Genomic DNA, 22,671 nt, shown 5'->3' with positions numbered 1-22,671 from the left:
CAATGCCCTGTCCAGAGGAAATTATTTCAGTTTCCAAGTATTACAAAGGAAACCTGTTCTTGTTCAATTCAGATTCTCTATCAAATCTAAAGTAGTTCTGATCAAAATGGAATCAACTTGGGTACATGTGTCCTTTAGGTTTTTCCCCAGATGTGGAGAAATCAACTTGAAGTCCAGTGCAGACGGGCCGCAAACAATTTCTGTGTCCTCTCCATACGAGATGCGTGCTCTTTTCTCATGATTGCATTGTTGGTATTGCCTTGTCTGTGGCTACACTACAGACATAATTATTTTCCCCCTTGTTTACCTCTTATACCTAAGAGGTATCCCAGGACTACGGAAATGAGAGCTCTCTGCTTGGTTTGGGGTGCTGGAAGAAACAAAATGGGATCCTGGCTCTTGAACTGTTCTCCAGAAGCAGCTTAATAGTCCATATTCCTACATACCTACCTCCAAGATCAATATCCCTGGGGTTTCTTAAGCAAATTTCTTTCCGCCTCGCTCTTCTCAAACCATGTGAATCACACGGAGGGCCTACGAAGGGTCTGAAGCTAGGAAATGGTAACTGGACCATAACATGGACATCTCTGTCTAAAATTTAAAGCAGAGTGTTCTCATTTCTGTGTGATTACCTGTGCATTAGATTTCAATTTATGGTGCTTGCTAGTTATTGTATGATAATTAAACGTCAGTAGGTTATTAAAATATATTTATTGAAGTGTTAACAACCATGCATTAGACACATATCTTGTTATGACTGCTAAACCTCATTAAATGTCCGTTTTATAAGCTATGGGTATCTAATTTTCATTCAGAAGAAAGAGAGGGAGCATTTAAGCTAAACACGTTGGCTTAAAGAGATTCCATTTCTACCTTTCAAAACATATGCACCCACCCTGATGGTTATTACTCTGTCTTCTGCACATGAAATTTAAACATTTCAAAATACCACCTGGGTAACGGCTGTTTCTGTATCACTGCATTCCTCTCTATTCTGACTCCAAGGCAAGGGGAATTTATGGAGGCAACTCAGTGTTGGGTATATAATCTACCCTTCAGACTCTCTGTTCCCTATACGATAACCTCTTTGGGATCCTGGTTTTCTTTGTGGGAAAAAAAATTCAGTCAGATCCAATTTGGTTTCACCGCCACTTATAAACTTTCTTACATAAAGGATCTGAAAAAAGGGTCATTTTTATTGAATGGCAAAAACTCACATTGCATAAGTATTTGCTAAACTCAGTCTTACTTAAGACTCTCATAAAACAAAAAGGAAAATAAACACACTGACAAGCTTTAGGAATTACATATAGCTGAATGAGTTCCCAGAATTTAACCAAGCTGAACAATGTTTATGTCATTTAAACCACAGCAACTAGACCCGGGATGCCTTCTTACCTGCTTCCAGGTGTTCCCTGCATCTGAAGAGACAAACATGCTGATGTCACTGTCTGATAATTCAGAACCGATATTACCTAGAGAGAGCATGTCACCATTAGTGAAAGGAGCTGTTTGTAAAAGCTAACAATGGGCTCTACTGGCAATCTATGCTGCCCAAGATGGACCGAGACTGTCAACACTGTATGTGAGCAGGGTTTTTCAGCATAGTTGTTCAGGGTCAATGGTTTAGGTGACTTGCAAAATATTTTTGCTTGCTCATTAAATTCCCAGCACAGATATCTAGCTTCTTAAAATAAATACAGTTTGCAACGGCAAGCCCACCAGGCAAGCTTCTTACCTGAAGCCACTATGATGCTGGGAGCTGTGTCTCGGCTGGCAATGATCCCTGATGTGTAGGGATTCTCGGAGACCTTAAGGTGAAGGTGTAGTGAGCAATAGGGCTGAAAAGAGGAGAAATGAGGGTCATAAAAGCATATAATCTAAATGGTCATTTTAAGTCCAGATTCAGAGCATCCATGCATTCATCCACCCATCCCATCCAGCCATTCATTCATGCGCTCATCTTCTATTCCACAGATATCTGGTGTCCACTAAGTATAAGACAGGTACCAAATTGGGGAAGGAGGGAGCATCTTCATTTTAGGTCTGATCTACTGCCTTGATTGCCATTTGGCCATTCAACAAATATCTTAGTACTCTATCTGTAAAGCACTAGGTGTAGCTTATGAAACACTTATATTGACTAAAATTTGGTCTCTGCCTTTATGGGGTAATTTAAAAAAAATTAAGATTTTTCTATTGATTACCATAAAGAGAGACTAGTATAACAGCCATAAGATCAGTAAAGATGAAACATGAAGTTCTAGAGGCTGACACGACTATGTCCAACTTTGGATCAAGGAAGGCTTCAAGGAGAAAATGGTGCCTGAGGCAAAGATGGGTATGAATTACAGGTGAGGTGTTCAGGAAGATAAAGAACATTTCAGGCCTGAGTGATATCAGTAACAAAGAAAAGAAGCAGAAGAGTTGAGCCAGGTAAGACAGAGGAGGAAAAATTGGATATAAAGATAGGAAAAAGATTTGCTCCGTCTGGGAGGGATCTGAAGAAGTCAGTGGCACCGCTTGGCCACTGTCCATTGGAGACCTTGGTCTCATCTGTCCAGAAGAAACTGCATGACATGTGAAACTTTCCTAACATCTACCAGGCAATCAACAGAGTATCCATGTCAGGGTATTCTCAGAATCAGTATTATTCAATATAAAAGTCATGCTTTTAGACAAAATGCAATACTAATAACAATTCAAGTGAAAATTTAAGGGACTTGTTATCTATGTGTAAAAATCTCGATCAAATTCTCTGATTAAGATACCAACAGTTTTCAAATACAGGATAATAAATCTTATACGAATTTCATTTAAAACAGTTCTGGTACTGAGTTGTCAAAAACTACAAGTTTGTGTCTGAACCCACATCTCTTTTCATCTCTCAGAAAGATTACTTTCTAATCTTATCGACTTGAGTTTTTGGAATCACCAATGTATCTCTGTTATTACTTTCATTCTGCTCTGTAAGTCTCAGGCAGCAGATATTCAGAGAGCTACAGAGATACAATGATTAAATTTATACGGCATAGAGTAAACGGCAAACTAAAAATGAAGCGCAGGAATAAAAGCGGCTAAAATACTGGTAAACAGCGGATTGCAACAGGGCCTTTCCTTACTGCCAACGCAGAGTAAACTCTCAAGGGATAATGATCTTCATAAATGATGGGTTTTGCCTGAAAATTGCATGGAAGGCTTTCAGAAAAGGCATTTTTTACTTTACAACGTTTCATAAGAGTAAGGAAGACTGCCCCTATAAAAAGAATCAGTGGGACCCAAATGTTTGGCTTCCTTTTGCCTGAGAGGAAGACGAGAATGGGTAGGGCTGTAGGTTGCGGAGGTTCCGGACAGGGCTGTGCTGCACTCAGATGCTAAGACAGGAAAAAGGAGAGTCTTCTGTGGAACCTGGCATAGAATCTGAAAGAGACAATAAATGCTTGAAGTATCAAGCAATGCTTTATATAAGTGAGGACCTGATAGACCTTTGTTGACTATTTGACTCAGAACAATGCCAGAAGTACGTTGGGCTAATGTATAAACCACATCATCAGATTAATGTTGAGTATCTCCATGGCATTCCAAGAAGTCCAGAACTCCTTGGGGATTAGCCTAGTCATGTGGGCCTTTTGTGTCACCCAGTAGAGCAGAACATCCGTGGCTAAGGCAGCACCAAGTCTGCCATCCTGAGCCAGATGCTTGCCACATACTTCATCAGCCAACAGTCTCGAAGACTGTGAAGCTCAGTTGCCATCTGATCTGCTCAAGGGTTATTTGACACAGGGCACTTGCCATTACAAAGGAAAGAGGGCATTTTCAATTGGCCATCTCGGCACTGCTCTGTTGCTAGGGCTTTCAGAGGCTCAAAATAAATTAATTTGAGAAGGAAAGATACCAGTTCAGGCTGTAGCAGCCACATTAGAAGTGTTCTTTTTGGTGCACTTTTTTTCCACTCTCACATTTGCAGTACTGGATTGCCCCCAGCTGGTATGAGGAGAATATTTCGTGGCTTTTTATCCCCCTTCTTTCATTTTTTTCAAGGAAGTTATATCATCTACATCGATGCTCAAAGAAAAACAATGTTAAGTGATTCATCTTTACTTTTGGAAGTCAAACTTTTGTACCTGACCAGTTTTGGACATCTGTCAAAGTCATGTCACCAAAAATTAATAGAGAGGTTTATTAGAATGGCTATTAAGCCACTGCCAATTCCTGCAGGACGCCAGACAAGGCTCTCTAATTATGCACATTGTGCCCAGGCAGGGGGCACTTTGTCTGCCTCTCCTTTCTCCTTTCCTGCCTTGTCTCCAGCCTTCTTGTCCTCTTTTCTCCCATTACCAGCCATGTCATAAATATGTGAGTATTTTTCCAGAGTTCTCTGCAACTCAGTAGAGTCAAAGTACACTTTGTCCCAAGGGCATCTTCCTATTCCCCTTATCTTTGCACATTAGGAAGATACAGCACTGTACACCGAGGCCACTGCGACCTAGCAGCTGACTTTACAGTTTTAAAATTGCCCTCTGTGTCTTCACGCATAGTCACAGGGCATGGCATATCATCAAGTGGTCAATCCTAGGAACATTTAGATCTCTCGTCTTTCATCTTTTCGGGATCAGGTTTAGAGTTTGAGGATCTGAAGGAAATTAAGGACGCTATCCCAAGAAAAACTACACAAAGGCAAATGCACACAGAGTTCTGTGTTCAATTTCAGGGAGCTCACAGACTCTTGAAGCCCATCATGGACCTCTAGGTCCCAAAGATCTTTCTTTTGCCTTATTCTTTTATTTCTTATTTTAACCAGTGAAATCCTTTGGCCATTGCTAGTGTTCAATAAATATCTGTTGGATTTAATTGATCCATTAATTAGCTACTGTCTTCTTAGCACTGTGGATGGCCAATGGAGAATTACTAAATGATAGGAGACATGCCCTCCAACATGAATTAAATCAACTTAAAAAAACTGTTAGATATATTTGAGGATCAATCAGCTTCTCATTCCACTTTCTCTTTTCCCCAACCTCTGTACTAACAGCCTTTAGGTCTCGTCTTCATGGTACTCTCATCCCTAAGGGCTCCTAATCCGAGTATTACACTGAAAAGCCAAATCGCACCTTTTATAAATAATAAGGCAGCAGCTAAAGTCTTAAATAGTATCCTATAAATCCACTCCCTGGACACACACATTTGCACTGTTTATGATCCTGAATTGGAACTAGAAATCCACTAGATTTTTAGTAAAGAGTCAATGGCAAAGAAGAGAGAGGGCTCTGGGCCAAGGGGAGATTCAGCTCCACTCCAATCCAACATAACATGCGGAGTCACAGCCTGTGCAAAGGAATGGAAAGCAGCGTCAAGAATCTCCTGGGGTAGCTGGCTGCTTAGCTCCAACAGAGAACTGTCAACTGAATCCATAAAGAAGTCACGGCTTCTCTCCACAGAACACTATGCTTTCCCTAGGGACCCAAAGCATTTGTCACAGGCTCAGCTCGCATCTCGCCTCTTGGGAGCCCAATCCTGAGGCTTTGAAGGCAGGCGGACCACGACCTGTAATACCCCATCTAACTGTACAATGCACTCTTCAGAGAAAAAGAAATCCTAGCTGAGCCCTCCGGGCAATCAGTCTAAAAGTCCTAAAACTACAGCCCCAAATTACTCTGGATGTGTTATTTCTATAGAATGCATTTTACCAGGGACATTCCGTTTGGGCCTGTAATTCTGAACTTGTTCCACATTTGTAACAGCCCTGCTGGAAAATCTCCTTTCTAATCACTAGGCTGTGCTTTCAGTGACACTGTCACTTTCCAAGTACTCACAATCTAAAAGCACTTTTTATCTCCTCTCTGCCACCAGCTCCCAAGCCTAAAGAAGGTTTTTAACAGTCCGGGTCTCCTGTAGCTCAAAGATTTTCTTTCCTATTTTGTGCCTTTGGCAGATTTTTACAAGTGATTTTGGTCCCTGCCCCCCACTCCCTTTGCCATTTCATTTCCTCAGCCTGTTTTCTAAAACTCAGACTGAAACTACATCGAACAAGTTTAATGAGGGAGGCAGGCCAAAAGACTCCTGGGTGCCACACATCCAGAGCCCATTAATTCATCTTTGCTGGATCTTAATGAGCCTACTGATTTTGTTAACTGTAGGGTCAACCTGAGCCTCTGAGCTTCAGAGATGGCTATTACGACAGATCCCTCAGTGTGGCTGTCCGTGGCAAGGGAAAGTTTCCACTCAAGTCCGAGTGTGAAACTCAACACCACTTGTCAATGGAGCATCGACTTCAGACAAACGACACCCATAACAACAACACGTGCTGAACACCTCCCACATAGTTAATCCTTGAGCTGATTCTCTGGAGTGGCCAGAGAGAGAGACACAGATCCTATACTCATGCCGCTCACGTTTTAGCAGAGGGAGGTAGAAAAGACAGTCAACAAACACATGCCCTGATTTCAGAGAACGAGAAGGGTCATGGGTACAAAAGAGTTGGGCCAAGCACCACCTTCGAGAAAGCATAAGAAAGCCTCTGAGATTAAGGTAATCAAGCAAGAATCTGAAAGCCAAGAAAAAGCCAGACTAGGGAAACGGGATTTTAAGAGAAATAATGGTGAATACAGGGCCTAAGACATAAAGAAGCATGGTGAGCTCAAGGTATGGAAAGAGGTACGGTCCTCTCCCAGGGTAGCCCATGTGAGGAAGGGGGGATACAGAGGCTGGACAGCAGGCAGTGGAGGCAGACAGGAGCCGGACCCTATGAGACCTCACAGGCCATGGTGAAGTACTGGAACTTTATTCTACCTGAGTTAGAAAGTCATTCGAAACTTCAAGTAAAGGAGGGATAAGATTTGAATTTTTAAAGGTCAAGTCGATCTCATTTAATACATAAAATTTGAGAAAAGATAAATCTTTTTATACATAAAAATAAATTTAATACATAAAATTTGAGAAAAGATAAATCTAATCTATAGTAAAGAAAAGCAGATTTGTGGTTGTCTAGGGCCAGGGGGAGTGGAAAATGACTGCGAAGGGCACAAAGGAATTTTTGAGGGTGATAAAAATGTTCTATCTTTACTGTGGTAGTGCTCACATAGGTATCTACACTTGTCAAGATTTGTCAAACTATACTCTTAAAATGGGTACTTTTTTATGTATGTTTTACCTCAGTAAAGTTAGATTGCAAAAGAAAAGATCTCATTGGTTGCTGTGTGGCAAAGAGATTGCCAGGTAGAGACAGGAGGACCAGTTGGGAGCCCGTCACTGTAGGGCAGACGAGAAATGAGGGTGGCTTGGATTATGACAGTCCCAGTGGAGATGGGTAAGCAAGCTGATACTGCATTTATATTTTGGAGGCATGACAGTAAGACTTCCTAAGTGCGTGGGTGGCTCAGTCAGCTAAGTGTCTGCCTTCAGCTTAGGTCATGATCTCAGGGTCCTGGGATCAAGCCCCAAGTCCGGCTCCCTGCTCAGCAAGGCGTCTGCTTCTCCATCTCCCTCTGCCCTTCCCCCCACTCATGCTCTCTCTCTCTCAAATAAATAAATAAAATCTTAAAAAAATAAAAAAGACTTCCTAAAACTGGGCTGGAGGTGGCGTACGAAGCACTTCACTAAGTGCTCTGTGTGTCAGAGGCATTTGTCATGACCCATTTATGACGCCAGAGTGATCACAGGCAAGCCTCTTCAGGTGCTTTGGTTAATTCTCTCTCATGGGCATTTAATCTCCAAAGTGCATGGTGGGAAGGAGGACTATACCAAGAGGCACTGGTGCATCCCATGCTTCTCTGGCTAAGTACCATGATGCCCCAACTTGGAAGAGTAAAACTAGGAAGGTGGCTCTGTTATTTAAAATGCTACTGAACAGTGCCTTGTACAGAGTAGGTATTCAATAAATAACTGTTACATTTCCTTACTCTGTCACTGGCTTTGTGCACTTACGATAACAACCGGTTTTCTCCCCCTGTAAGTTGCCGGTAATAAGGGTAGAAGCTGAGTGGGAGGCTGAATTTTAGACTGCTTTGCTGACGCACAGTGACAACCATGATATCCTTTGCAACTAATTAGGTCAAGCCACGGCTGCTGGCATCTTCTTGGGTAGGAGGGTGACCCGCCCACAGCAGTATGAGATGAACCTGCAAAGGGACTGTTCAGACTTGATGGGACAAAGCAAGCTGAGTGTGGATAACATCAAGGTCAGAATTGTATGGAGAGTGTGAACACTGATGTGTGTGTGTGTGTGTGTGTGTGTGTGTGTGTGTGTGTAGACACACAACTAAACCCTTCATACTAAAATGAAGAAGTCTCCCCTGTTTACATACTGATCTCTCCTTTTTATAAACTATTTCAGAGAAATTAGCACTTATGTATACTTTGTTTTGCAATTATTAATCTCTTCCTCCCCTCCTTCTGCATCACTCAGTATATATTCATGTGTCAAGCACAGGGCAGCAACAGAGCTACAGTGAGGAGTGGGATGTGACCCTCTAATCTTGCATTTATTAATCTAGTCTCTTTCCAGTAGACTGTAAACTCCTTGAGGGCAAGACTCAGCTCTGATCCCTCTCTTGGACACCTTCATATAATCAAATACATAGATAAATTCATGCTCATCTATCTACTCAGTGTCCAAATGTTAGACAACTAAAAGAACGCCATGCTTCAAAGGAGGGGACGGTAAACCTTTTTTAAAGGGCCAGATAATAAATGCTGGAGGCTTTATAGACCATACAGTTCCTGCTGTGACTGCTCAGTTCTGCCATGTAGAGCAAAAGCAGCCACAGTGGGTCTAAAACTAAACATGACTGTGTTCTAGTAAAACTTTATTCAGAAAAACAACTGGTGGGTCATCTTGGCTCCACAGGCCATATAGTTTACCAACCCCAGCTTCACGGAATGAGACATAGATGAACGGAACATATTACAAAGAGTACAAAAGAGGGTTTAGATCAGTGGTTCTTACCCTTATTTGAGGCATAAACTCCTCTGAAAATATGACTAAACACCTTTGCTGGAAAACACATCTACAAAATTCTCCTTTCAGTTCATCAGTTCTGCAGCTGAATTTATGCATCATTGGATATGTAACAAGCCATTCATGGGAAAGTAAGGGTGTATATCCCCACCATATATGGAAACTATTGCATTCTCCCTGAAACTACAATTTGAGGTTCTCAACAGAACTTGGTCACAACTCAGAATCCTTGATGTGAGCAAGGAGCCCACTCACGCCCTCCCACCTCTCTGGCCCCGCATGTAAGGCAGCAGAGTGCCTGCACGCCCAGCCCTGCCCGCTTTTGTTCACCAACTGAACAACGAGCCCTGGAACCCACTTCATATGCCTGTTTAATATCCACTTCCAGCCCTCCGCTGTGCGGAACATACTTCTCCAAGGTGAAAACTCACCAGTAAGCAGTGTACAGGGTCCCCCCTTAGATCCGTGTCCGGTGCCTGCAGCAAATGCCAGTCTCGGCCTTTGTTATACGTGATGAAAGTCTTCACTTGGTGGTCAATCTTCTTGTTAGCCAAGAACATTCCCTTTATCCCTGCTACCTGGGAAAAATTGACATGGCTGAAAAATACATCAATTTGAGATAGGATATATTTGTTTACTTAAAAAAATGCGGACTGTCAAATTCAGCTTAAGCACTTGTCTTGGAGAAAAGAGAGGGTGAGGATGGGGGAAGGGGGTAATGCTTAAGCATAATGACTCCCTGGACTATGGGACAGAAAAGGAATATATCTTTGCCCCTTATGGTACGGCGGTTGTATCCTAAGTTGGATAGAAGCTTCTTATTTCCTCTAAGGTAGGTTAGTGGTAGCTCACCATCGCCTAGAGTTACAATCTGGTGCTTTCAGTTCTGCTGCTTGGTAAATGATATGTACATGGGGCTACCTTAATTTTATGTTAGGCATAGCACCCATGCTCTTAAATACTTGATCTCATTTAATCTTTGTAGCAATCCTCTTGGCTAAGTATAACCTATTCTTTTTCACGTATGAGAAAACCGAGGCTCATCGGGTAAAGTGACTTCTCCAAGGTCATGCCGCCTAAAGTCACACAGAGAATAAGTGGCAGACCTGGAATTTTAACCCAGAGCTGATGGCTTCACAGGCCATGCTCTTAACAACTATCTAAGTCACTGAGCTATCTACAGCCTGCGGCAATTGAAAAAGGTCAGTTTAAAGCTCATGATCCAATTGCTATTGTTCCCCCCTCTTTTTTTTCCTGTAAAAAGATGGCTCTGTTAAGCCACTGGAATATACTGAACAGAAGAGAACAGCATTTCAACATAAAGAAGCAGTGGTTTCCCTAAGCTGTGCAATCATTCCTTCCTCCGTTCCTAAAACACCTTGTTCCCACTGTAACCAGTCCGCATTAATTACTTGGCTCTGACAATATGATTGCCTTCTCTCTTCCATACTTGAAGAAAGAGGTTAACTGGGTAAGTTGATGAAGCCGTGAAATAACAAATCATGACTTGTGTCCCGTATTTTTCAAGCGTCTTCGGGTGTATTAAATGCATTCATACTCATTTTACCCTACTTGTTATTATGACAACCCAGGAAGACTGAGGGCCAGTGAGAGAAGGATCTGAATGTGTGCAACAGCACAGGCCATCCCATTTAATGCTCACGGTAACCATGAGATAGAGTCACCGGCAGCCACATTTTGAAGATAAGGAAACAGAACCTTAGAATGAGTGGTTTTGTGGAGCACAGGTGGTGGTAGTAAGTGGACAAGCTAACAAGTATATTTGAACCCACTTATCTCAGGCCCTTTATAGGAGAATATGAACATTTATAAGCAGAAGAGTGAAAAAAGAGCATGAGTTTGTGCCATTCACCCAGCACTATGCCCAGTGATTTATATACCAAACCTCCGATATTCACTACAAACCTGCCTCATAGCTATGGCCCAGATTCTACGGACGAAGAAACTGATGCATAGACAAAATTTAATTGCTTATGATAACAGACAGTTGGGGTTCACATTCAAATCTGTCCGACTTCCAGTGTTCTTTTAACAAATACAGCTCTGAATTTCTCAACTCAAAGAGGTCGGGTCTCGATCAACAGAGTATGTACATTTTACCTTGGCTTTTGACACGGTCAAACCTCATTAGTTTGTACCTGCTGATGTGGCATATGGGATAATTTAGAGTTGGGCCAACTTTGTATTCTTTTGGAACGACATGTTTGTTAAGCAAATAAATGGTATAAATAAGTAGCTGGGAGGAATACTTGGAACTACTTAGGAAAACAAGCCTCACTTGGGCAATCAACAGCAAGCGGTTTCTTATGCATTGTTGATCCTCGACAAATGTGGGAGACATAAATTCCAGGGGCACTGTACCTCCCAAGGATGGTATGTTAATTACGAATAGTATTTAGTTATTCACTATCCCAGCTCAATAAGGACTGCTCACCAGGGAACCCCATATTGGTTTTGCATATGTTCCAGAGGCTGTTACATATTTAAATATGACTAAACTGCCAGTTCTTTAAAAATGAAATTTCATGAATCAGAATTTTCACAAGTCATGCTCGTTTTCTCTCCACAGCATACTCGTCCATGAGAAACAATGCTGTCTTAACCATTCGACACTCTAGGTTATGGTAAAGCACAGAAAGAATGAAATTATTACCTATTCCAGTAGTTTCCTTGCCCATTTTCCTTCCTGCCTCTCCCTCTTTTGGCAAGAGTGTCAGACCAGGGTTGTATGTGTTTAGGAGCTGGTTCATTTGATTTGCAGAAGCAGTGACTTTATTGGCCCCCGACTGCTTGGCATTATCAAATGCCACTTGAGTGGAGAGCTGTGCTTTGTAATTCATCTTTGGTAGCCTGGCCCTCGGGTTTACCTTGGTGAATAAAAACTTGCCAAAGCAGGCAAAATGGGTGACAATAGGGGATGGAGCTGGAGTGGGTCTGTTTATTTTCCTCTTGTGGCCAAGGCACTGTATCTGTGAAAGTCCCATGTGTGGTGTCTTTTTATTTTTCTTGCTTTTTCGGTCCACTCTGCAGAGATGGTCACCCTGGCTCTTTAGTTTCTTGGGCCATCCACTCCTCCTTTTGCTCTGAGCCTGAGAAGCCCATCTTCCTGGGTGTCTTGGTGCCCCTCTAGGCATAAAACACTTTCCTCAAGGGCTCTTTTCTGAGGTCTCACCTTCTATTTCTTGAAACCTCTCGCCTCTTACTTTGGATATCACTTTAGATATCAAGGGAGCAGTGTCAGTGCCCAAAATATGGAATGTGTGTGTACTGGTGGGTACATGTATGTGCATATGTATGTATAAGGTCTGGGGTTTCACTGAGGATGGGGAGAAAGGTTTATGTTGCCAGACAACCTCAGTATTCAGAGTATGTGCATATTTGTGTGGAACGGGGTAGGGCTGAGGGATGGTGCAAGATGGGAAAAAGTAATATTCCTGACGAAGACATGCCTTCATGTGAACATGGACAGTTTCTGAGAGTGACATTCCTACGGCAATGACACTCACATCAGGGAGTCTGTCTTCCTTTGGGGAAAGACCCGTTACCTTTTTTACCTTTCTGAATTCTGCTCAAAAATGCTGAGTGAGTTGAGAAGCCACTTATCTTTCTTTGCCTCTCATATGGGGAGTGTGATACCAGAAGTCTCAAAGGTATTTAGTTATTATTTCTTATTCTCTAATCTCACAGGAGCCAAAACACGGTTCTGGTTAGACTTTAAATACACAGCGTTACAGCTTAAACCTCAAGCTACCACAGAGCACATCCGCACACTTAGTGTGCCCCTGGGAGCCAGCTTCACATTGCTGCCCTCCCTTCTCCTATTTCACTGCCCAGGTTCATACAGGCTATCTCCCACTCCCTTGGATAACATGCTGATATGTCTCCACCCACCTACTTCCTTTGTTTTTTATATGCATCTCTACAGAGCGCTCTTGTATCTCAATCTTTCTTTCACGTGCTCCACCGGAGGCTAAGCTGGGAAGACCACCCCCCAAACAAGAGTTTCTGCTTATTTCTGATTCTACTGCTTAACTGGGAGATGACCCCTCCCACCCTCTCTGTCTCAGACTGCAACTACAAAGCCGAGGTGTCACAATTAGAAGAGAATAAAAATTATGAATCAACAAGCACGGCAAGAAAGAGAACATATCCGTGACCATATATGGATATTTTTCTGTTCTAGGATATTTTTCTGTTCTAAAGAGAGGATTGCAGCCAAGAGAAACACAAACTCAGAGGGAGAAAGGCCAGGGGTGACTTTGCAATCAAGAAGCCTACTCCCCCCAAATGCCCAAGTGTTCTTTTCTTCCCTCTACTGACTTAACCAGGAAGAACTCCTCTCCTAAGGAGAGAGTAGCCTTAAGTATAATTAGATGGTAACATTCCATGTCCTGTAAGCAATATGCGCCGGAAGGGAGAGCATTTTTCTTCTCCACCTCCTATGCTGGATTGTAAGAGGCACCTTTCCCCAAGCAATCAAGGTGTAAGTACACGTCACAACTGTTGAGCTTTCTCTTTTAAAGAGGGGGCACTCACCATGTGCAGAAGACATGATGTGTGTAACCGAACATGAACTGCTCGTTGGTTATGTCTTCCATGATGCCCACTGTGCTCACTCATGTGTGCGCACATTCTGTGCATTCCGAATGTGCCAGCCAGGTGGCTTCACTCCCAACACAGCCCTTTCTACTTGGCTGGGGTGAACTGTCATTGTCCAGTAAGCCAAAGTGCTCTTCATCGTCATTAATTAATACTCTCTTCCCAGAGGAGGGAGGATATTGTCCAAAGCTGTCAGACCCCCTCTCATCAACCACACCACACGAAAACACTAGGAATCATATGTCTCAGACACACTCATCATGTCTCCTTTGCTCTTGCCACCATCAGGCGCCATCTTCCGTTACACATCCCACGTGTGATGCCACCGGAGCATTTGTGCTTTCAGGAATGACAGAATTTTAGGACGCTTGTTCCTAGGCTTCTCTTATGGAAACATAGCCACCAGACAAAATTGGGAGGCATAATGATAGTACTGCCTGAATTGAGCTATAACTGCAGACTCAGGACTTGGGTCAGAAGGTGGTGAATAGGTCCAGAGCTATCATTTGTGGATTCTGTTTATGTTGGCTTTTTCAAGACTGTTTCATTTTTCTTGTCTGGTTTCTTCTACTTCTAGTTAAGTCTAATACTATTTATTCTACCCTTCAATGACCTCCAGTCTAAGGGCTATTACTGGGCCACAATCAAATACAAGCCCAAATCTTTCAAGAGACACAAATAGTTTGTTCTTAAGAGTTTGCATACTCTAGGATTCAGATCCTAATTCTGCCACAACTAATGTAATCTTGCACAAATGATAGCATTTTCTGCCTCCATTTACTTATGTTTAAAGTGGAAGTAATCATAGTCCCAGCATCATAGAGTTAATACATGGATTGAATGAGATAATTATGGAAAGTTCTTTACACGGTGCCTGGCACATACTGGCACCCAAAATATTATCTGTTGTTATTATGAATTTTCATCAACAAAAATCACTATCCAGCATTTTTGCTCTGTGGCCCACTTTCCTGCCTAACATCTCTTGAGTCTTTTGAATGTAGTTCAAGTTCAGTAGTCAACTGACTCAAGGAAAATTCTGGTATTTGAATAATTGAACCATGCAAGATGGTCATCCAACACTCTGTCCCCAACATCACATGCACACATGTACCTCTAGGGCAGAGAGAGCCACGTTTGTTGTAAGGTTTCAATGTGTGTATGTGAACAAAATGATTGAATTTGATGAGAAATGTGCTTCACAAAGACTCATCAACAATGCATCTCCTTGATACACAGACTCATACCATTATACATTACACAGTTTGCCTCTGCTAAAACAGCTTAAAGAACACACAGGAATGACAGGTCATTGGCATGCAGAAGCATACAAGCAAAGAACTCACACCATCCTCCTCAGTCACCCCCAAATGTGAGCAGACGTGCACTCCATATATTCTATCTTTGTCACCCCTACCTCATATGTTGCTCATCTATGCTCCTTATTAATTCATTTATGGATTTTCTTACTTTTCATTTATCTCTATGCACTCATCATTCATTGCAATTCTACTGGGAAATTCATGCTGGATGGCTTTCAGCTTGTTGCTAGCCAGAACAATCAGATTTAAGGAACATTTGTGCCAGGTTCCACGTCAGCCAATATTCTTTCTATCTAGGTAATCAGCAGATACGGCACCGCCGTTCTGATCACATCAATTTCAATTCAAGTTGCTGCACACCGTCAGGCTAATAAAACCAAAGACTCTTCTTCCCAGGCCCCAGGATACAGAACACCTTTACATAATGCAGTCACACCACTGCTCACAGTGATTATAATAAGAGCCAGCAGTTGTCCTACGGACAGTCAAATGCAAGAGAGACACAAAAGGGAAACACAAGGATTAACCAAGAAATGATTTGCCATGTCTAGAAGTTACCCTGTTTCCTCTTCTCATTCCATGCCTGTTAGCAATATCTGAATTCAGAAAACCATTCAGGAAAACAGGTGTAAATAACAGAACATTGCAAAGCTGTCCCTGTCCAAATCTGTCGTCTTTTGTCATCATCAAGGGACCAATTAGAATGGTCTCTGTTTTGGCAGAAAACAAAATTTATCCCAGAAAAAATGCTTTCACAGTGACTTGAAAAGAGGGGAGAAGTTAATCAAAAAGGGGAAAAATGCAACCTGAAAATGAGAAAATGTTTTTGGGAGAACAAGGACCGAGTCAAGGCCAGGGAAGCAAACCATGTGATTTATCTGGGGCAGCCGCTTTGACTTCTTATCAGACTCTTGAAGCAAGATATTTATATTGTAAATGCTGGAATCAGCCATGAACATGCGTGGCATTTCAACAAAACGCACTAACAATTTAAATGTTTGCACGACATTTACAAATGAGGAAATAAATGTGGTAATTCACACTTGTTTATAAGAAGATGACTGGTTGGCGTTAAGCAACATCCTATGGCCATGCTAAGTGCAATATGGGAAGAAACAAAGATCCAAAGGTATGGAAGTATATTGGATATTTTAAAAATGTGGGTAGATTTTAAGACTCTAAGAACAGAACATTGTATGGGGGCTTAACCTCATTGGAATATAATATTAATTATGTTATAATTTGTTGAATATTGATGCATTTTTGGCACTGTTCATAGTACACGGTAAGATTAACTTAAGTAATCCTCAGAAATTCTATCAAGTAGGTATCATGTATAGCTCCATATTTTAAACAAGGAAACTGAGGCTTGGAAGTTCTTGGCTTTGTCTCTAGAAGACATACATGTGGTGTAGCTAGGATTTAAATCCAGGCAGCCTGACTCCAAAATTTATACTTTAAATCACAATTTTATCTAACATGAATTTGAAACTAAATCACCAGAATATGTAAATGTTTTCCAGAATACATGTTCAGTTTGAGGCTGAGATACATGATACTACTATATTTATCTGGAACATAGGCAGGAAAAGAGTGGAAAAACTTTGTGAATGTGTAAAAAAGTCTGCAGTGCATTTTTCTAAATATATACATACAAACTATGTCTCACGCTAGTTTGGGCTCTGAATGGGGCATGCAAGTTCGTTAACATGACTTTATACATACAGAGAAGTTTACACACTAGAAGAAAATCCCCAAGAGCTCCTAAAGGAGAAGAGGGGTGGGTAGACAGCATTAAAAGGAATTACAATGATAGGTTTAAATTTGTTAAATGACATTGGTTCCTTTCTTTGATATACTAGATATCATTCCCTTGCTTCTCGTTATATAAACAACCTCTTGACTCTATGAACTTATACTCATCCAAAAGACAGCATCATTATGACTATACATATGTGAATCAGTTTCAGATTTTTTTTCAGATAGGATGTAGGTAAATGAGTGTACTTCCCAAATTCTCAATACATTTTGTAATGGCTCATTATAACCCGCTATAAATCCTTCATGGTGCAAGATAAGACTGACAAATAGCCAAAATCCATCCCCAAATAGCAGCTTGCTTTCTACCTAGCCATGCTTTAAATGGCATTCAAGTGTTGGTATTTGTTATGAAAGCTAAGCAATCTAACATGTATGGTTTTATTTTGTATCCTGGTCATTTTGAGAAACAAAGGGCCATAGCTGTTTTAGGGAAATATGGTAAACTCTGTTTTTTGTCTCTACCTCCCCCCTTCCCATTTAGTAGAGAAAGACCTATCAGTTTTGTCTCACTCACTGGCCCTCTGAGGAGATGACAATTAGCCAGTGGAAGCTACCAGTTTAGAAAAGTATTCAGGTCCAATGGGAGTATCTTCTAGTGCAATACCCCCCTGCCTTGCCCTGTTCCTTCTTCAGAGAGGAAAGGAGGATGCCCACTGCCCCTTTGCTCAAACTCTGACACCCTGTTTGCCCTTCAAGATAATTTTCAAATTTCACACTAGGATCACCCTTGTTCAAACCTTTCAATTGTTTGACTGCTTCCCCAGACACTCTCTCCAGGTCCCTGGAGACTTCACTGGACTGTGGACTTCATCAAGAAAGGACTCCTCCCAGAGGTGTTATGTGGAATGCAAATTAACCAATAAAAATGTTCTACAAATCCTCCCCTCTCCCAAATGAAATGAGGCCACATAAGGAACTAGGAATTAAAATGATGGAGGCGACAGCCAATGGTGCGCCCTTATTAACATTAACTGCCAGCCCAGGCACTGCAGGGGCTCAGGACTACACATGCCTTGTGACATACCTCATAGAGGTCGATCATGATGTTGCCCTCAGGACCTTTGTTGCTCTGGACATTCTCCAAGGCCAGTGTGAAATAGACCCCACGGGTGTCTGAGATATAGAGGTTGTAGGTGTCATTTTGGTTCCATTCTTGAACCGCTGCAAACACTTGATTCTCATCTGTGCTGATGACGTGCATGTCCTGAAGAAAGACACAGAGAAGTGAAAAGGATGAAGAGCTTCATATGTTAACATGGCATGTGTCCAAAGAGAGTGGAATCTCATGAAGAATACCAGAATAGGCTCTTAGGCACTGTCATGGAAGATAAAAATTTTCCTTTTGTATACTCATGAAATAGTAATTAATTAGGTAAATGTTAATCATTTCCTTCATCATTTGTGGGGTTAGGCAATAAGGTCATGAGAAAACTGGGCAGAGAGATGCCTGGTAGCTCACTTATAATTTAATTACCGCATTAAATAATTGAAGAATACTTTCTCAAATATGTATAACTTTGGAGAATCAGTCATCCTGATATACTTGGCCAGGCACAAACATGGTACGTGTTCAGAAGGCTTATGTGGAGCAAATATGAGGAAAACTTGGAGAGACAGAGAGAAAATAGGTAAGTCCTGCTTCTCTCAGAGTGGTCCATGGGCCACCAGCATGGGCATCACCTGTGAGCTTGGTAGACACACTGAATCTCAGGCCTTACTTACTGAATCAAAAATCTGTATGTAAATAAAATCTGAGTGATTCATATGCACATCAAAGTTTGAGAAACATTCCCTAAGGCTCAGCAACTCCCAGAAGCCCCTGAGGAAAACATTCACCTGAGAATCACCCCAAAGCACTCATCTTCACGTCAATGAGTGGTCAAGGACTAAGTGACTTATCTAGACCTTTACTCTGAGAAGTTCAGCAGGGAACCTTAAGTGAGAGAGGAAAAAAGAGGCCTCCTTTCAGACTCTGGTAGTCCAAGGCAAAGGTAATGTGGACGCAGTGAGCACATGTCCCCGGAATGAGAATTCCAAATCCTTTCTTCCCCATTCAGAAGTCCAGAGAAGTGGATGTTCAGGGGAGGCTGACACAGACCAAGGCTTGCTGCCTCAGACCAAGGCTTGCCGTCTTCTGTACATAAGCTCTTGGCAGCTGTCTACTGCACACTGGTGTAACTTTCAAAAACCAAAAATCAAAACAAAACAAAAACAGAATTACAAATAAGCATAAGGACTGAAGAACAGTATGGAAAGATTCTTGGCTTTTGTGTAGCTTAGTACTCAAATCTTCCCAGATGGACCATCCTCCATCCTTGAAAAGCTTCAAGGGAACTTCCAATCTTCTTTGGCAAGAATTTCAGTACTAGAAAGTTCTACTAACTTCTAACCTAAATTTCTCTTTGTAATATATGCCCACGTTCTTTCAACCAAACGATCAGCAATTCAGCTTGGACCTTGCTCTAAACATATAGGAACGAGTCTCTCCCTCCTTTACCATGATCACAGTGAACTCTGACGATCCCAGAAGGAAGAAGTCTTCATCCACAGAGTTTCATATTCCTCACCCCTACTTCGGTCTCACATGCCATACTCTAGAGTTTGGTAATGCTTTTATATAAAGAATACAGAGTGGGAGGCCAAAAATGAATCTTTCCCATTAATTCAATGTGAATCAATAATGCAAACTTATGTTTAGTATGGAAGTTGGCCATTGTTTTTATCAGTCAAATGTCTATTCCATTTCTTCTGATAATTGTAGTTAATGTTCTTTGAAAACACCCTTATTACTCTCAGACAAATTTCCTCCCTGTACTTAGTCTTTGCTACTTTTTGCTACCCTCAACACCAGAAAAGAGCTTATTGGCTTAGCATTCAGAATATTCAATATCTCTGACCACAGTGGTTGGATCAGTGATGGGTATGCAACACGAAGTCAATAAGAAACAATTCTACAATGACACGGGTATTATCAGAAAGAAAAAAAAAAAAAAAGTCTAGATCTGATGGAGGCATATCTTGGAGGGGAGGCAGGGGATGAAGCCAGTCCTGAAGAAAACAGGCTCAAAAGGAAGAGAGATAGGCCACATTCTGTGAAAGTCTTTGAGCCTTTGATTGTGGACAGCTAAGAAGCCTGCCCCACCTGTAAACCTTTCAGTTAGAGAGAACAGTAGAACAAAATGGTTAAAAGAATGGACTTTGAAGTAAAACTACTTGAGTTCAGATCCTCCCTCTATAACTTAGCTGTGTGAACTAAACTCTGCGTCTGAGAATTTCTACCTGCAAAACAGAGATATTAGTGTGCCCTCCATGGAGTTATGAGGATTAAATCAGTTACTAAGTGGTAAGCACTTAGAATAGTGCCTGACACATAGCATCTGTTAAATCCCCTTTGTTGATGAAGCGAGGTTGATTTGGCTTTTCTGTTCACTGCAAATGTTGGTGGGCTAACTAGTATACTTAATAAAAAGTGGTTCATGCAAGTATTTTGCTTCTTTGTAATGGAGGGCATTAGCTATGGAAATTAGCTATTCAACCACTGAGGGCCATTCAACCACTGAGGGCCAAACTTTCTATGGTTCCCCACTTCCTAAAGGACAAAAACTCAAATAGTTATTCTGCCATTTGGAATCCTCACATAACTACTCCCAATTCACAAGTAAGCAGGATGCAGCATCTTCCCTGAATTCAATTCAAAATATTTAAGCACAGATCTGGCCCCCACGTAACTATTGTCCACCTCTGTGCCTTTGGAGTGAATTTGGGCACTGGTGAACCTCTGAAGTCCAGGTCATCACAGATAATCTTGTTAATAAACGCTGAGGGCTAGATATATCAACTATATTATCCCAACTCATGCAAATTTTTGTTTTGTAGATTCGGAACTAAAACAGTGCTTCAAGGTCACCTAGAGAACTAGTCGAGTAACCATAACAGATTCAAATGGCCATCTCTAGATAAGGGCCAAGATCAGATCTCTCTCTCTCTCTCTCTCTCTCTCTCCATATAATCCAATTACACTGAAGAGACTTAAAAAATGTTGGTCTCAGATATCTTAATTGAAAGATGTGACATATTTAAATGTCATCTTTCTTTTCTCTTCTTGCCTACATTCTCCTCTATCAGGAAAATACACTCTTTCTACATAAAGTGGCACTTTATGTTCAATACTTTTACTGAGACACAAAATTTTAGAACAAGAAGTGACCTTTGAGATCTACTAGAGTGTTTCCCAAAATCTGTTCCATAGGACATCAGCATTGATGGATTCTAATAGACTTTTTTTTAAATGGATTCCTTTGTAAAATGTTTTGATTAATGCCGAGTTATAGAGTTTTCTTGCTCACAGGACATCCTAGAGCTTTTGACACCAGTGACCTACCGTTACTCTTGAGGCAAGGGGCATAGAATGGAGTTAATTTTTTTCTTAAGATTATTTGATCATGGAACCAAATTTTCATGAAGCATCTCTAAGGACATTTTATTCAGAGTAATATTTATTTCATTTTAAAAATGTAAAAACAAAACAAAACAAAAACACAGAGAAGGAGAAATTGGTAAGCCAGTCGAAGGCTTCAAAGCAGGTTAGTGGCAGATGCAGGTCTGGAATCCGGGCCTCCTGCTGCCAACCAAACTCTGCACCACTCACGCCCCTGTTCCCATCGATCTCCCACCACAGAGACAACTAGATCCATTCTGATAATAATATTACCTTGCTTTTATAGAGTATCTGTCCTCCAAAATGCTCAAAGTACTTTCATATGTATTGCCTCATTCATCTCCCTTGAGTAGCTCAGAATGAGCTCCAGGTAAGTTAAGGGAAGGAAACCATCACCATGTCTCCCAGCCTGGGTTGGGGGGGCGGGGCTCACGTTTTTAATAGCGGCAGCAACATTAAAGTCTCCCCATCTCCCTCTCCGGTCAGTGTTACCATTATGTTATTATTATTTTTTTTTTTTTTAACACAGCTCAGGGTAACCATGGTCTTTCAACAGCTGATACAATGGCAGTGGATGATTACAGAAAATTTGAACATGAAAGTGCTGGTTTGTCTCGATTCCTTTGGTGGGCATAAAGCTTTGTTCCTTTCCAGCCAAGGCAGCCCTGACTTTGATAGAAGGCCATGAAATACAGGCATCTTTCTGGCAGATCACTCCACCCAAGCTGGGGCTATTCTTTGAAGGTGTAATGGGATTATAATGAGACATCTCATTGCCTTAAATAATAAACACCTGTTTGGACCGCATAATATGTTCATTTCCTGTCCTGGCTCCTATTTTTCCGGGGACAAGAGAAATTAATCATGGCATTCTACCCTCATACCTCGGATGAGGCTAGTAATGGAGCCTGCTCATCTGGATAGCAAGGGGAGGAGACAGACCGCTGATTCAGGATAAAAGTATCACTTTTCCTTCCAGAATGGCTGGATGTCACTTGGGGCAAGTGTCAACAGTGATCTGTGTGATGGCTATGAACAAACAACACAAAGGATGTGTTTCCTAACACTCCAGCAAGAGATCCAAAGATGGTTCTTTGGTTTTAAATGACCATTCCTGGGGCTCCTTAGGTCCACAGGACATTTTCTTTTGATGGTCCTCCAGTATATCAAAATTTGTGGGGGATCGGCTATCTTCTAATAGTAAGCTATTAATTTATTTCAAGAGAAGAAAAGTATAATACAAAGGATGCCAATTTGGGAGCTCAGGAGACTTGAGTGCTTGCCTCACTTGGGCTGCAAACAGCTTTTGGTTTGGCTGGGACTTATTCCACACAAAGAGTATATTCCCAGGAGAGAACACAAGAGGAATGACTCACATCTGCTGTTTCCTGATTTGGTCTCAATTCCGATGCGAGAGCATCTCCCCGCATTGACTTTAATTCTTATTTTTAAAGGTGTAAATCTTGCAAGCTAAACTACTGCATTTGCTGATCAAAGAAATAGCAATTTATTTC

At 41.5% G+C, this 22,671-nt stretch overlaps 1 protein-coding gene across 1 annotated transcript in view; it reads right to left on the bottom strand.

Annotated features, from left to right (window-relative positions):
- Positions 1-22,671, bottom strand: part of SORCS1 (sortilin related VPS10 domain containing receptor 1) — a 565,826-nt gene that overhangs the window by 105,748 nt on the left and 437,407 nt on the right. Inside the window, 4 exon segments of the mRNA XM_088020180.1 lie at positions 1,399-1,475; positions 1,739-1,841; positions 9,388-9,534; positions 17,744-17,923. Coding sequence (XP_087876306.1) covers positions 1,399-1,475; positions 1,739-1,841; positions 9,388-9,534; positions 17,744-17,923 — 507 coding nt within the window.

Source organism: Eumetopias jubatus, unplaced genomic scaffold, assembly GCF_037043125.1.
Source record: "Eumetopias jubatus isolate StellerSeaLion01/CBP00866 unplaced genomic scaffold, mEumJub1_p1.0 scaffold_17, whole genome shotgun sequence".
NCBI classification, from domain to species: Eukaryota; Metazoa; Chordata; class Mammalia; order Carnivora; family Otariidae; genus Eumetopias; species Eumetopias jubatus.
Note: the sequence above shows the minus strand (reverse complement) of the source record. Positions and strands in the feature narration are given on the sequence as shown.